Source organism: Octopus bimaculoides, chromosome 16, assembly GCF_046866305.1.
Source record: "Octopus bimaculoides isolate indiv1 chromosome 16, ASM4686630v1, whole genome shotgun sequence".
NCBI lineage: Eukaryota > Metazoa > Mollusca > Cephalopoda > Octopoda > Octopodidae > Octopus > Octopus bimaculoides.
Window position 1 is genome coordinate 9,719,385 of NC_142943.1, and position 15,361 is coordinate 9,734,745.

The following is a 15,361-nucleotide window of genomic DNA, read 5'->3' on the forward strand; positions in this document are numbered from 1 at the left end:
AAGAAGTAATAGTTGTTTGAATTGTTGGTGTCATTGTGGTATGAGAAATGGTAGTGGGGATAGATGTTTCTACTTCTTCGGCTAGAGTTGACTGAGTCGGTAGTTTTGTAGTTATGGTGAGAGGTTCTGCAGCGTCAGTTTTTAGAATATCTTTAGGTTGTGTTGTTCTTTCACTTGTAGGTGGTATAGCGTGAGTCGTTGTAGGAAGTTGGGAAGTTGACTCGTCAGTTTCTGTGTGTATTTGTGTTGTTGGTGTAACGTGTGGCGTTGTGTCTTTGACATGTGTGGTAAGCATTTCTAGTGTGCTTGTTGGAGTTGTACTTTCTGGTGTCTTTTCTGTCGATGTCATTGTTGTAGCTTCTGTGCTAGACGTATCAACGGGTGGGAGTTCAGTGACAGTCGTATGTTTTGTTGTTGAAGAAGCAATAGTTGTTTGAGTTGTTGGTGTCATTGTGGTATGAGAAATGGTAGTGGGCATAGATGTTTCTACTTCTTCGGCTAGAGTTGACTGAGTTGGTAGTTTTGTAGTTATGGTGAGAGGTTCTGCAGCGTCAGTTTTTAGAATATCTTTAGGTTGTGTTGTTCTTTCACTTGTAGGTGGTATAGCGTGAGTCGTTGGAGGAAGTTGGGAAGTTGACTCGTCAGTTTCTGTGTGTATTTGTGTTGTTGGTGTAACGTGTGGCGTTGTGTCTTTGACATGTGTGGTAAGCATTTCTAGTGTGCTTGTTGGTGTTGTACTTTCTGGTGTCTTTTCTGTCGATGTCATTGTTGTAGCTTCTGTGCTAGACGTATCAATGGGTGGGAGTTCAGTGACAGTCGTATGTTCGGTTGTTGAAGAAGCAATAGTTGTTTGAATTGTTCGTGTCATTGTGGTATGAGAAATGGTAGCGGGCATAGATGTTTCTACTTCTTCGGCTAGAGTTGACTGAGCTGGTAGTTTTGTAGTTGTGGTGAGAGGTTCTTCAGTGTCAGTTTTTAGAATATCTTCAGGTTGTGTTGTTCTGTCGCTTGTAGGTGGTATAGCGTGAGTCTTTGTAGGAAGTTGGGAAGTTGACTCCTCAGTTTCTGTGTGTATTTGTGTTGTTGGTGTAACGTGTGGCGTTGTGTCTTTGACATGTGTGGTAAGCATTTCTAGTGTGCTTGTTGGTGTTGTACTTTCTGGTGTCTTTTCAGTCGATGTCATAGTTGTAGCTTCTGTGCTAGACGTATCAATGGGTGGGAGTTCGGTGACAGTCGTATGTTCTGTTGTTGAAGAAGCAATAGTTGTTTGAGTTGTTGGTGTCATTGTGGTATTAGAAAGGGTAGTGGGCATAGATGTTTCTACTTCTTCGGCTAGAGTTGACTGAGTTGGTAGTTTTGTAGTTGTGGTGAGAGGTTCTGCAGTGTCAGTTTTTAGAATATCTTTAGGTTGTGTTGTTCTTTCACTTGTAGGTGGTATAGCGTGTGTCGTTGTAGGAAGTTGGGAAGTTGACTCGCCAGTTTCTGTGTGTATTTGTGTTGTTGGTGTAACGTGTGGCGTTGTGTCTTTGACACGTGTGGTAAGCATTTCTAGTGTGCTTGTTGGTGTTGTAGTTTCTGGTGTCTTTTCAGTCGATGTCATAGTTGTAGTTTCTGTGCTAGACGTATCAATGTGTGGGAGTTCAGTGACAGTCGTATGTTCTGTTGTTGAAGAAGCAATAGTTGTTTGAGTTGTTGGTGTCATTGGGGTATGGGAAATGGTAGTGGGCATAGATGTTTCTACTTCTTCGGCTAGAGTTGACTGAGTTGGTAGTTTTGTAGTTATGGTGAGAGGTTTTGCAGTGTCAGTTTTAAGAATTTCTTCAGGTTGTGTTGTTCTGTCACTTGTAGGTGGTATAGCGTGAGTCGTTGTAGGAAGTTGGGAAGTTGACTCGTCAGTTTCTGTGTGTATTTGTGTTGTTGGTGTAACGTGTGTCGTTGTGTCTTTGACTTGTGTGGTAAGCATTTCTAGTTTGCTTGTTGGTGTTGTAGTTTCTGGTGTCTTTTCAGTCGGTGTCATAGTTGTAGCTTCTGTGCTAGTTGTATCATTGCGTGGGAGTTCAGTGACAGTCGTATGTTCTGTTGTTGAAGAAGTAATAGTTGTTTGAATTGTTGGTGTCATTGTGGTATGAGAAATGGTAGTGGGCATAGATGTTTGTACTTTGTCGGCTAGAGTTGACTGAGTTGGTAGTTTTGTAGTTATGGTGAGAGGTTCTGCAGCGTCAGTTTTTAGAATATCTTCAGGTTGTGTTGTTCTTTCACTTGTAGGTGGTATAGCGTGAGTCGTTGTAGGAAGTTGGGAAGTTGACTCGTCAGTTTCTGTGTGTATTTGTGTTGTTGGTGTAACGTGTGGCGTTGTGTCTTTGACATGTGTGGTAAGCATTTCTAGTGTGCTTGTTGGTGTTGTACTTTCTGGTGTCTTTTCTGTCGATGTCATTGTTGTAGCTTCTGTGCTAGACGTATCAATGGGTGGGAGTTCAGTGACAGTCGTATGTTCTGTTGTTGAAGAAGCAATAGTTGTTTGAGTTGTTGGTGTCATTGTGGTATTAGAAATGGTAGTGGGCATAGATGTTTCTACTTCTTCGGCTAGAGTTGACTGAGTTGGTAGTTTTGTAGTTGTGGTGAGAGGTTCTGCAGTGGCAGTCTTTAGAATATCCTTAGGTTGTATTGTTCTTTCACTTGTAGGTGGTATAGCGTGAGTCGTTGTAGGAAGTTGGGAAGTTGACTCCTCAGTTTCTGTGTGTATTTGTGTTGTTGGTGTAATGTGTGTCGTTGTGTCTTTGACATGTGTGGTAAGCATTTCTAGAGTGCTTGCTGGTGTTGTAGTTTCTGGTGTCTTTTCAGTCGATGTCATAGTTGTAGCGTCTGTGCTAGTTGTATCAGTGCGTGAGACTGTTATTGAAGAAGCAATAGTTGTTTGAGTTGTTGGTGTCATTGTGGTATGAGGAATGGTAGTGGGCATAGATGTTTCAACTTCTTCGGCTAGAGTTGACTTAGTTGGTAGTTTTGTAGTTGTGGTGAGAGGTTCTGCAGTGTCAGTTTTTAGAATATCTTCAGGTTGTGTTGTTCTTTCACTTGTAGGTGTTATAGCGTGAGTCGTTGTAGGAAGTTGGGAAGTTGACTCCTCAGTTTCTGTGTGTATTTGTGTTGTTGGTGTAATGTGTGTCGTTGTGTCTTTGACATGTGTGGTAAGCATTTCTAGAATGCTTGTTGGTGTTGTAGTTTCTGGTGTCTTTTCAGTCGATGTCATAGTTGTAGCGTCTGTGCTAGTTGTATCAGTTCGTGGGAGTTCAGTGACAGTCGTATGTTCTGTTGTTGAAGAAGGAATACTTGTTTGAGTTGTTGGTGTCATTGGGGTATGGGAAATGGTAGTGGGCATAGATGTTTCTACTTCTTCGGCTAGAGTTGACTTAGTTGGTAGTTTTGTAGTTGTGGTGAGAGGTTCTGCAGTGTCAGTTTTTAGTATATCCTCAGGTTGTATTGTTCTTTCACTTGTAGGTGGTATAGCGTGAATCGTTGTAGGAAGTTGGGAAGTTGACTCCTCAGTTTCTGTGTGTATTTGTGTTGTTGGTGTAATGTGTGTCGTTGTGTTTTTGACATGTGTGGTAAGGATTTCTAGAGTGCTTGTTGGTGTTGTAGTTTCTGGTGTCTTTTCAGTCGATGTCATAGTTGTAGCTTCTGTGCTAGACGTATCAATGGGTGGGAGTTCAGTGACAGTCGTATGTTCTGTTGTTGAAGAAGCAATAGTTGTTTGAGTTGTTGGTGTCATTGTGGTAAGAGAAATGGTAGTGGGCATAGATGTTTCTACTTCTTGGGCTAGAGTTGACTTAGTTGGTAGTTTTGTAGTTGTGGTGAGAGGTTCTGCAGTGGCAGTCTTTAGAATATCCTCAGGTTGTATTGTTCTTTCACTTGTAGGTGGTATAGCGTGAGACGTTGTAGGAAGTTGGGAAGTTGACTCCTCAGTTTCTGTGTGTATTTGTGTTGTTGGTGTAACGTGTGTCGTTGTGTCTTTGACATGTGTGGTAAGCATTTCTAGTGTGCTTGTTGGTGTTGTACCTTCTGGTGTCTTTTCAGTCGATGTCATAGTTGTAGCTTCAGTGCTAGTTGTATCAGTGCGTGGGAGTTCAGTGACAGTCGTATGTTCTGTTGTAGAATCACTATATGTTTGAGTTGGTGTGGTCATTCTGGTATGAGAAATTGTACTTGGCATAGATGTACCTACTTCTTCGGCTAGAGGTGATACCGGTGTCAGTTTTGATGTCGTTGTGAGAAGTGTAGTTATTTCGAGAGTATTTTCAGTTGATGCCCGAGTTGTGTATTGCTGTTCAGTTATAATGTTAGTTGGTGCTGTTTTGCCATGATGTTTATGTTTTTGTGTGTATTCAGGTATGTTTTCTGTTGTGTGCATATATTCTTGTGTAATTCCGTTTGTCGATCTTCTTTTCACGTCATCGTGCTCTGTTATTCCTAGTATTTCTAGGCTAGTCTGTGCTGTGTTCTGTAAAGTTCTCTGTGTACTTTTGTTGTCTCTTGTGATATTTACATGTTCTTCAGGATGTGTTGTTATATTATTATATAAAATGGGTTTTTCTGTTATTTTTGTTATGTCCCTATGTGCTATGGTAGTGTTTGGAGTATTGAACTCTTTTATTTTTGATATTTGGTTTGGGTGTGTCGTTACTGTGTTTGTGAATGGTGTAAAGTGGCCAACCATTTCCGTATCTGTTTCATTTTGTAACGTCTTATTCCAGTTTTTGTTGTATATCCATTCAGTTGTTTTATTCTGAAGTTGTGTTAATGTAGATTCTGTTGTATTCCCCTCCCGTTCCTTTGAGGTTACTTTCACTATACTGTTTGTAATTACTGGTAGTGTTATTGTTTCTAGTATTGAATGTGTTGTTCCATTGTGTGTTAATTTTGTTTGTTGCAAGTTTGTATTTGTTTCTGTTAATACTGCAGTCGTGGTTTGTTTCATGGGTGTCTTTCTTATTTTATGTGTAGTTGTTGTAAGTGTCATTACTGGTGTTGTAGTAAGTCTTTTAGAAGTTGTCATTGAAGGTGTAGCTTTCGATAGTGGTTTCTTTGTCACTGTTTGTTTAACCATTGGGAATGTTATGATTGGCGTCAATGTTGTCAGGGTTTGTGTTTTGTCATCGTCACTTTTACCACTGTGTTCCCTATTTTCAAATGTTAATGTAATTTCAGGTTTTTGAGATGCTGTTGTAATTTCAGTAATTTTTTTTGATGAAAGTTGATAAAATATCTGTGATGTTACCTCAAGTATCCTTGCTGTAGTTGGTGCATATGCTGGGGTTGTCATCTTCTCTGAAGAAAAATTAAGACGTATATTAATGTATTTTCACATAATAATTTTTGCTTGAAGGAAGTTGCTAGAAGGAATGTCTTGCACTATTTAGTTTTACACATGTAAACTCTGACTTCAACTCTTTAAATTTAAACCAATATTACACAAGGACTGCTTGAAGTAATTATATCCATTTTCCCTACAATACCAGGATTTATGACTAGTCTAACAAAACACATATTAATTTTTGTCAATTGAGAAAGGTCTTTTTATTTAATTGACATTTTTCTTAAGCAGATTTAAAAAAAAATTTATTTTATAATTAGTCTGAAGATAAAACACTTTTAGACTAGGGAATAAGAACAGCTGAATATATGTAAGTTTTTACTTTTTTAAGTTCATGGGGAAATATATGTAAAACCTTTTCTGAGAAGTATTGATGAGTTGAGTTTGTGTGATGCAGTAAAATTGACAATTTCTAGCTATGTAAAAGCAAATTTTATGGGAAGGGTGTACAGACAATTGATCTGCTCTGATATATTATTTATTTTATTGGTAGGTTAGAATTAAGCTTAAGCTTGCACAAAATTTCAAATGAAAACAGTGTAGTGTCAAACTAGATATAGTAAAGCATTCATTCAAGCATTCTTCTCCATGGACCACTCTTTATGTTCTCTTGTTTCTTATGTAAAGATATTTAAAACTAAGCCAAAATTTCTTCTTTTATCTTTTTAACAAACTTTAATCATTTTTAAAAATCATTCATCATCATTTCATATCTGCTTTTCATGGTCACACGAGTTGAACAGGTTGTCATGATCTAAATTTAGAAAGTCATTTGGTTTGGTTTCTATGGCTGGATGTCCTTCCTAATATCAACCATGTTACATAATGTACTGGGTGCATTTTCTCATGGCAGAAACATTAAGTGGGTTGAATAGTCCTGGGTGAGACAATACTATTATACTACACTATCTCTGCTTATTTAGTCAATGATTTTGCAGTGTGAACAATAAGTGGAGGGTGCCATGTTCACAGTGAATGTAAATTTGGAAAGGAACAAATTTCACAGCACAAAAGCACACATATTCATTCCTACCATTTTATATTTATTACTTCAGAAAATCAGGAACATCACAACTTTTGATTTTCCTGACATAAAATACTTTATTCTTGATTTTAGTGAATGATAAAGGTTAGGTATTTGGGCACTGCTCAAAATCTATCAATGAAGCAACTTGTAAATTAAGATTCCAGTTTGAAGGTTAGAAATTTATGTCTCTTGAAAAAGTGCTGTATGAAAAAATAAAACTAGTATCAATGCTACTGCTGTTGCTACTTGTACTCACATTGATATTATTTACATACTAAGAAATATATAAATAAAACTATGGATATTACTTTCCTCTAAAAATATAAATATATAACATGCTTATTATACAGTAAACTGGATCTATGGATCTTATATTCTAAGAGTAAAAGGCAGATTCTTTGATGCCTGTGTACATACAGCTATGCTACATGGCAGTGAAACATGGGCTGTGACTATGGAGGACTTGTAAAAGCTTGAAAAAAATGAAGCTAGCATGCTCCAATGGATGGGTAATGTCAATGTGCACACATGACGGAATGATCTAAGAGAAAAATTGGATTTAAGAGGCATCAGATGTTGTGTGTAAGAAAGAAGACTGCACTGGTTTGGTTACGTGATGCATATGGATGAGAACAGCTGTGTAAAGAGGTGTCAAATCTCTAATTGTGGGGGGAATCTGAAGAAGGGGTAGACATAGGAAGATGTGGGATGAAGTAGTAAGAAAGGATCTTCAGATGCTGAGCCTTACTGAGGAAACGACAAGGGACTGGGAGTTGTGGCTATTTGCTGTACTTGAGATGTGTCAAGATAAATAAAATTGTGGTCATCCGTACATACAGGCATGTCTTTTGCAGGTGCCAGTGCCATGTAAAATGCACTTGTGCTGGTGCTGTGTAGACACCCTTGTGCTAGTGCTGCATAAATGCACCCATGCCAGTGGCATGTAAAAAACACCCAGCACACTTTGTAAAGTGGTTGGCTTTAGGAAGGGCATCCAGCTGTAGAAACCATGCCAAATGGAAAACTCAAGTCTGGACAGCTCCCTGGCTGGCAAACTCCTGTCAAACCAACCATCCCATGCCAGCATAGAAAATGGATGTTAAATTATGATGCTGCTGCTGCTGCTGAAGAAGATGATGATGATGATGATGATTTTCTCAAAGAAACTCAGGCTATTAAGTCATGTTTAAGAGCATGCTAGTCATTTAAAGGATGAATAATTGCACTCGTTCTCATTGTTTAAAAAATCTTGGAAATTAGATTTCAAATTTGGAATGGCCTTCATGTAAATTCAATTGTCATGATATTACCAAAATTAGCTTCTTTTTCAAAGTTAAAAGAACCTTAAGATCTTAAGAGAAGATAACTATGCACAAACACTTATTATAATCTCTATTTATCAAACATTGTTTTACATATGCTTTCTACTTCAATAATATTTTAATGTTAAAATGCTTTGCATTAGATATTGTTTATGAAATAAAATATAATTTGTATCTTTTTGAAATTTCACATCTGTTTGTAAGTTGTTTCACCTATATGAATAAAAAAAATACCAAGTGAATATTTTTTGGACTTTTCAGTTTTACATGGACTTCTAATAGCAATTGTTCTTGCATTTTCTTTTTGCTAAAATATATCTAATATATTTAAAAAAATAGAATGATGGAGATTATATTTTTAAATGTGATAAAAAGGACTACTTACTGACGTTAAAACTGATTGCAATCTGTTCAAGAGCTTTATAGCTTGGTACACGAACAATTCCTTTCGGGTATGTACTGGCAATATCCATTAATTCTTGCAAATCAACATTGTTTCCTACTCCAACTGAGTATGTATGAATTCCGGCATCCTTTAGTTTCTGAGCTTTTCTTCTTGTTTCTTCACGATTGTCTGATACTCCATCAGTGACAATAATAGCAACTTGGGGTCTTTCAGGTTGTGGATAAGGACGTTCAAACATTTTCTTTGTAAGGTCCAAGGCATCAGCTGTGTTTGTCTGTCCCATTCGATAAGGAACATTTTTGATTGCATCTGATACAGCCCACCTATCTTTGTATTTGTCGAGTGGAATGTCTACATGTGCCTTGTCGCTGTATGATACCACACCCATTTTTACTTGGCATGGCCCTTGTCCAATATTGTAGTTTTTTGCAAAATTATTAACAAATGACCGCAATCTGTTATAGTCAGGAGGCCAAATGCTGCTAGAGGAGTCCAGAACAAATACAAAGTCTGCCACGTCTCCATAGCATTCTAAGAAAAAAATAATAGAAACAAGTTAGTTATAACGAAAACCTTGAAAAGAATTTGGCATTTAATTAATGAACACTTGCCTAACAAATCGACAACAATGATACTCTGTAATTATATATCGTCACAGACAATGATATTTCATAAACATAAATATTATGAGAAACCTCAATATCAAACAATCTTCATTTATCAATTCAGACACTGACTGTATTCAAGATATGGAAAGCAAAGCAATAATAAAGGTTTGTTGTCTCTATTTGAATATATTTTACTCTAGCAATTATAGCTACCAACATCTGAAAGAAATTGTGCTGGTAGCAATCAGCTTTGTATAAGACTTAAGTTTTATCATATCATAACATGTATGAAAAGTGCTGTGGTTGTGTGCCAGATTCTTTATCTGCAAGATGCGATTTCCTAGCTCTAGAAAAAAGCTCCCTACTCCTTCTAGAATTGTACCAAGGCACTTAAGATATCTGGCAGAGAGAGAGAGAGAGAGAGAGAGAGAGAGAGAGAGAGAGAGAGAGAGAGAGAGAGAGAGAGAGAGAGAGAGAGAGAGAGAGATGGCCTGGTCACCTTTATAGTTAATCAGATTATACAAGAAGGTGTCATACTCAATGACTTGTCTAGCAGCATTATAGCCAACCCTTACAAGAATAAAGAAGACACCTTTGTGAGGAGTAATTACAGGAGTGTCAAATTGATAGACCAAGTCTTGAAAGTTACAAAAAGAGTTATAAGATCAACTAATTAGGAAAAGTGTTAAGAGTAGCTGAGATGCAGTTTAGGTTTGTAGCTGAGAGAAGAACTTCTGATGCTGTCTTCCTAGTAAGACAACTGCAGAAGGAATATTTTGCCAGAAGTAAACGAGTATACTTAGCTTCCACCAACTTGGAGAAAGCCTTCGATGGCGTTCCTCACTGCCTTATCTTGTGGTTGTTACAGAAGATAGGGGTAGATGAATCGCTGGTGAGAGTACATTGACAAATTTAGTGTGCAGGTAGGAGTTCACTAGAGTTCAGCTCTCAGTCCTGTCCTAGTTATCATTATTTTTCAGACCATAGCAGAGGAATTTAAGATCTGTTGCCTGTGGGAAGTCCTCTAATAAGGATGACCTTATTCTTATAGCTGGATCTGTAATAGAATTGGAAAAGAAGTTCCAGGTGTGGAAGCAAAACCTAAGTCAAAATTCTAGTAATCAAGAAAACAGATATTATGCTAATCTCTTCAAGAATATGACCCTACTTGATATGTAGAAAATGTGTAAGAAGTAATTCCATACAGTGTATTCAATGTCAACTATAGACACACAAAAATATGTAGTAGTTTCACGAGAAGATTAACAAAGAAAGTAGATTTTGTTCGTGAAGATGTGCTGGAGCAACAAACAGTAAGAGCATAAATTTTCTCAAATGCTCAGGAGGGTCCTTAGAGGAAGTAGACAGCTTCTGTTACCTGGATGACCTAATTAGCAGTAGAAGAGGATGTTCTGCAAGTATAGTTGCTAAAATAGGAACTATAACAAAAGGCCTCTCTCTATCTTACTGTGACGGGCAGATTGTGTGATGTTTGTCTTGGAAAAGTAGTGTTACTGTTGTAGGGAATTAGTAATAATGGTACACCCCTCCCACGTGATGAATGGCATAACCTAGTCACTATAAGTAAAGAGAGTATGTAGCAGGCGGTGAGAGATAGTCGTGTCTTTACTGGTTTTACTAAGTATACTGTATACCGAAGTGATCATTATAAATAAACACTAAATTATATACTTCACAAGCACAAATCTAAGATGGAAAAAGTATGCACAGACCATGGGAATTGAGTGATGTATCTGTGAGAATCCAACCAGCTGTACTAACCATCATAACATAGCACCTATGGCATACTTCATCAAAACTCAAATTAGTGCTTATAGAGTGTTGCTATGCAAGGCATATTGTTTTTTACCTACCTCAAATCTCATGAAAATCTTTGGATTTTGCAGCTAGACTGTAGACAAATTATTTCATAGTTTTCATCTAGCAATTTTTACTTATCTTGTGACAGAAGCAATCTCATGCATACTATTAGTAGTTATAGATGAAAAAGTAAACAGTTAAAACTTTTGATTGTAAACATTAAATTAATGAGACTTGTGTGATACGTGCTGGGTGATTGTTTTTCTTTTGAAGAAATTTGAAAGATTTGAAGAAATACAAGATAAAATCGAACTACGTGTTTTTGAAATACCTTTCGATATGTATCCTGAGGAGGCTCCGGATTCCTTACAATTAGATTTATTTGATTTGCAGTCGGATTACTTAATAAAATCCAAATATAGTAATCTGTCTTTATTGAACTTCTACAAACCCATCAATCCTGAGAAATTACCTGCTTTGCATAAAAATGCCTTGAAATTCGTATCTCAATTTTCGACAACTTATCAATGTGAGCAGTTTTTTTCCAAACTGAATTATGCAAAAAATCGTCTTTGTACTAACGAAAACCTAAGTAATGAACTAAGAATAGCAGTCTTCTTCAAAGACATGATATTCCTAAACTTTCAAAAAAAAAAAAAAAAAAGAAAAAGAAAAGAAAAAAAGTAGTTTCATCCTTCTTACTAAGCAAAGCCAAATTTTAAAGTTAAGGCTAATTACCTTTAATAAAATTATCACTTGGATAAATTTGTTCAAACATGTCATTTACACATAATACTATTTAGGTATTAATGTAATTTTTCAAATTAAATTCGGTCTGTGCTTAACTGTTATCATTTCTCTAACATTAGGATAGGTACATTTTGAAAAATATAGAATATCTCATAAGTAATATAAACGTCCTAAATTCAGTGGTGGCGTTAATGAAGATGTTACGCGTTAATTTAATGTGTTGAACTTATCTTTATTAATGTATATCGAATTATACATAGATATATACACAGATACAAGAACCAGAACTTGTGATCCGCTCGCGGACCTTTTTCTTTGAAACATTTTGCCCACCGCACTAAAAAGTTTTCCCCACCCCTGGTTTAAAGGATGCTTTTTTTTTCTTACCTTCGTCATAGTAGTTTATTATAGCATCAAGAAGTTTGTTTTGTCTGAATATTGGTCAACAATTATTCAAGTATTTCAACAAAAGATTTTCGTTTCCAGATGTTGACTGTTTAAGTAGGAAACGTTTCAATGAAAAGACAAAAAATATATATATATAAATTACCTGTTGCATGTGATCGGCGGATTGTTATCTGAAATGATAAAAATAATATTAATTATTTTTCAAGCAACTTCATAAATTTTTGCGGTAAAAGAAAAATAAACTAAAAACAAAAAATAGAAAAGAAAAAAAAAAGAAGAAAAATAATAATAATTTAGACTACATAACGCATATGTGTAAGGATGATCACGAGATACAGCGTTTTTTGAGCATTTTCAGAATGGCGAAATTCATGTCACTCCTGGTTTGAACACAGCTTTCTTTCAGAGAAGGAAGAAAAATTAACGCCAGTGCTAATACTTTGTCAATTCCGGAAGAAAGAAAGAAAAAGCTGACCCAGCGGGATTTGAACTAAGAAAGACGATTTGAATGTTACACGCCGTAATTTGACGTTCTAACAACTCTGTCAAATAGGTACCCGGGTATAGAATGAAGTTTTCTATGTGATAGTATTTAGGTTAAGTTGCCCTTGTTTAACCTTAAGTGAGCTCTACATGAGCAGACTTATGATTAGAGACAATCGAGTGGTAACCAGCCTGTCTGCTTGTATATCTATCACTGCATTGTCCGAGGAATCGATCCGTTTTCAATATTATAGTGTACGATTTGAGAGAAGTTAATTGCTGTTTTTAACAGACTGGACGATCACCGAGGTTCTTTTGGTTTTTTCCTTAAGCTAAATTCTTTGACAGGAGTCATAGGGTTTCTTTATATCTGTCAGTCAAGGCGTCGCCGGCCGAACTGCTTAGCTGTGAAGTTGATACGTGAGTTTATGTTGAATTGTTTATAGAATTGTTGCCATTGTTGATTGAATTGTTGTTGTTGTTGATTCGTTAATTGTTGTTTTGTTTCCCATTCAGGGGGAAATGGAGAAGGCGCCGGAGGCAGGCCCCAGTTATGCGGCCGCACCGAACAAAGGAGTAGACGTGCAAGAGTTGGAGGTACGAGAAATACAAGTGGAGCCCAGAAAGATGAAGGAGAGTGAAACACTAATCACTAAGGAAGGTAACATACTGAAGCTAACGCCACCGGAAGAGTTATCGGCCAACGTGTTAAAAGGAACGGTAACATTTAAAACCATGAAGACAGCCACGAGGAAAATAGAGATTGCGCCGATAGAAGCCATAAAGGAATGTATCAAGGAATTGAAAAGAGTTACAACATACGTTACGAGAGGGAGGAGATACGCCACTCTGGAGGTGCGCTTCACAACGGAAGCAATAAAACACTTCACAGAGGCAATAAGGTCAGAAGAATGGGTGCTCATGCCTTCATACTGCGGCAAACGTGTGGCCAAAGTGTGAGTGCGTAGGGTGCCACCCGAATTAAAGGAAGAATGGCTGATGACAGCCATAACGTATAATATGAAAGACGGGAAGATTCTGAAGGCTACAAGGACCCAGAAGGTGAACTACTGGCGATATGGTATCGAATTAACGATTCAGGCAACAACGGAGGACTTGAATAGTATGGTGGATGAGATTGTGCTGCCTGAAGATGTGAAGCTGAGAGTTATTGTGGAGGGTGGGCCGCCATTGTGTTTCACATGTGGAGAAAGGGGCCACATGAAGGCATGGTTCACCCAAAGAAAGCAACAAACAGAACAGGAGGAGAGACAGGAGAGGGTGGACCATGTAGTACAGGACAAGGCAACAGAAAAAGAAATGGAGAATGGATTCACTATGGTTAAAAAGAAAAGGAGGAGGAGCGGAGGAAGCAGAAAAAGAAGAGAGAAGAGATGAGAAAAGAAACTGCGAAGGAAAGCAGTAGGAAGGAAAAAGAAAGTGGAGTTACCAGTGGATAAAGTGTGGGAAACCCAACTGTATGGAGGTGAGATGGAGAGACTATTTATGGAGGAAGAAAAGAGAGAACCAAAAATCCAGGAGAAAGGAAAGAAGATACGAGGAGGAAAAGGAGTATGGTGTTATGTAACGTACCCCAAAAATGTTGAAACAGAGAAAAAAATAATCAAGGTACACTCAATAGTAAGAGTGAAGGGGCTTTCATACGTCTACGCAGAGGATATGAAGGCAGTATTGATTGAAGAGGAAAACTACAGAAAACTGAAAGAGATGTGTGGAGATAACGTTGAGCCGCCAGGAGTGGAGGTGGACTTTAAAGAGTTGGCACCAGTGGTGGATTTAGTTTACGCTACGCTCTGGTAATCCAACTTCGTCTATAAAGTTATGTCATGTTAAGCTTAAATGTGGTAATTATACACAATCGTTCTCTCAGCCCGCATTTTCACATATGTACGCGTGTACAAACATATACACACGCACATGTGCGCGCAAACACACACGCACGTGTGCGCGCGCATACACACGCGTACACATTCGTCATTTGCAAACCATCAAAGTTTAAGAAAGACCATGGTGACTGAACGGTATCACACCCCGAACATATTAACTGGAGAAAATACCTCGGGATCTGGTGCATGAAAGAGTTGGTGACAAAATATGATAAATGTAGAGAACCAAGACATTTCTAATCAATTGACATTACTGCTGTAGCTAGGAGAAAAACTATCCATTAGCTTAATGATTAATACTAATCAAGAAAGTTAAGGGAGATAACCCTGGAATTTGAATTTAATTTTAATTAAGAATAGAATACCGTGGCGAGTAATTTTGATTTATGGTAGATTAGTGCTTTTTATTAGCAGAATTTACTTGATTAAGTTCTTAGTTTTTTTGCAGTTTTTAGATAGCGATACGAGAGATATAATTACAATTCAACGAACTTCCTCTCCGTGTGTGTGTGTGTGTCTCTCTCTCTCTCTCTCTCTCTCTCTCTCTCTCTCTCTCTCTCTCTCTCTCCTCCATTTCTCTGTCTCTTAACAAATATTGCCTTAGTAACAGGGATTCAGTTACTGGATTCTTTACAAATGGGTATTAATGTTTTGTAAGGACAGACTCGATTCTTTGACAGATGCTTAGGCCATTTGGTAGTTTGAAATTTCACGCCCGCTCATTTGTAAAACAATATGAAATATAAGCAACAACTCTTACGTACTTACACATGCATGACCAATGGAGAGCGTCTCTTTCTTTCTTTCTCTCTCTTTCTCCACACACATACACGCACACACACTCAGCGTGAGCAATATTCATATGCAAATAAAGACTAAGAGGGAGATGGTATATATATATATATATATATATATATATATATATATATATATATATATATATATATATATAGGGAGAGAGAGAGAGAGAGAGAGAGAGAGAGAGAGAGAGAGAGAAGAGTATTGTTTACAATGAAAAAACGTAAAAGACAGAGAAAGAGGCAGCTAGAGACAGGATATTTTTAGTTGCTGTCACAGATTTTGAAATTCTAAAATTAAGTGAAAATTTTCAATTTTGGTATATTGATGTAATTTTTCACTCTGAATCTAATTTTGGGATTCGTTTATTCCAGAAAAGAAAAAAGGAAAATGTTACACATGTTTAAAGTTTCATAATTTTTACCCAACCAGAAAACAGGATTTGGAAGCTAGGATTTGTGGA

At 37.2% G+C, this 15,361-nt stretch overlaps 1 protein-coding gene across 1 annotated transcript in view; it reads right to left on the reverse strand.

The window, feature by feature from the left end:
- The window catches only part of LOC149132271 (uncharacterized), a 249,127-nt gene that overhangs the window by 174,940 nt on the left and 58,826 nt on the right, over nucleotides 1-15,361 (reverse strand). The window contains exons 2-4 of the mRNA XM_089364881.1: nucleotides 11,853-11,880; nucleotides 8,103-8,654; nucleotides 263-5,322 (exon numbers count right to left, since the gene is read on the reverse strand). Of these exons, the coding sequence (XP_089221007.1) occupies nucleotides 263-5,322; nucleotides 8,103-8,654; nucleotides 11,853-11,880 (5,640 nt within the window). The remainder of the gene's footprint in view (nucleotides 1-262; nucleotides 5,323-8,102; nucleotides 8,655-11,852; nucleotides 11,881-15,361) is intronic.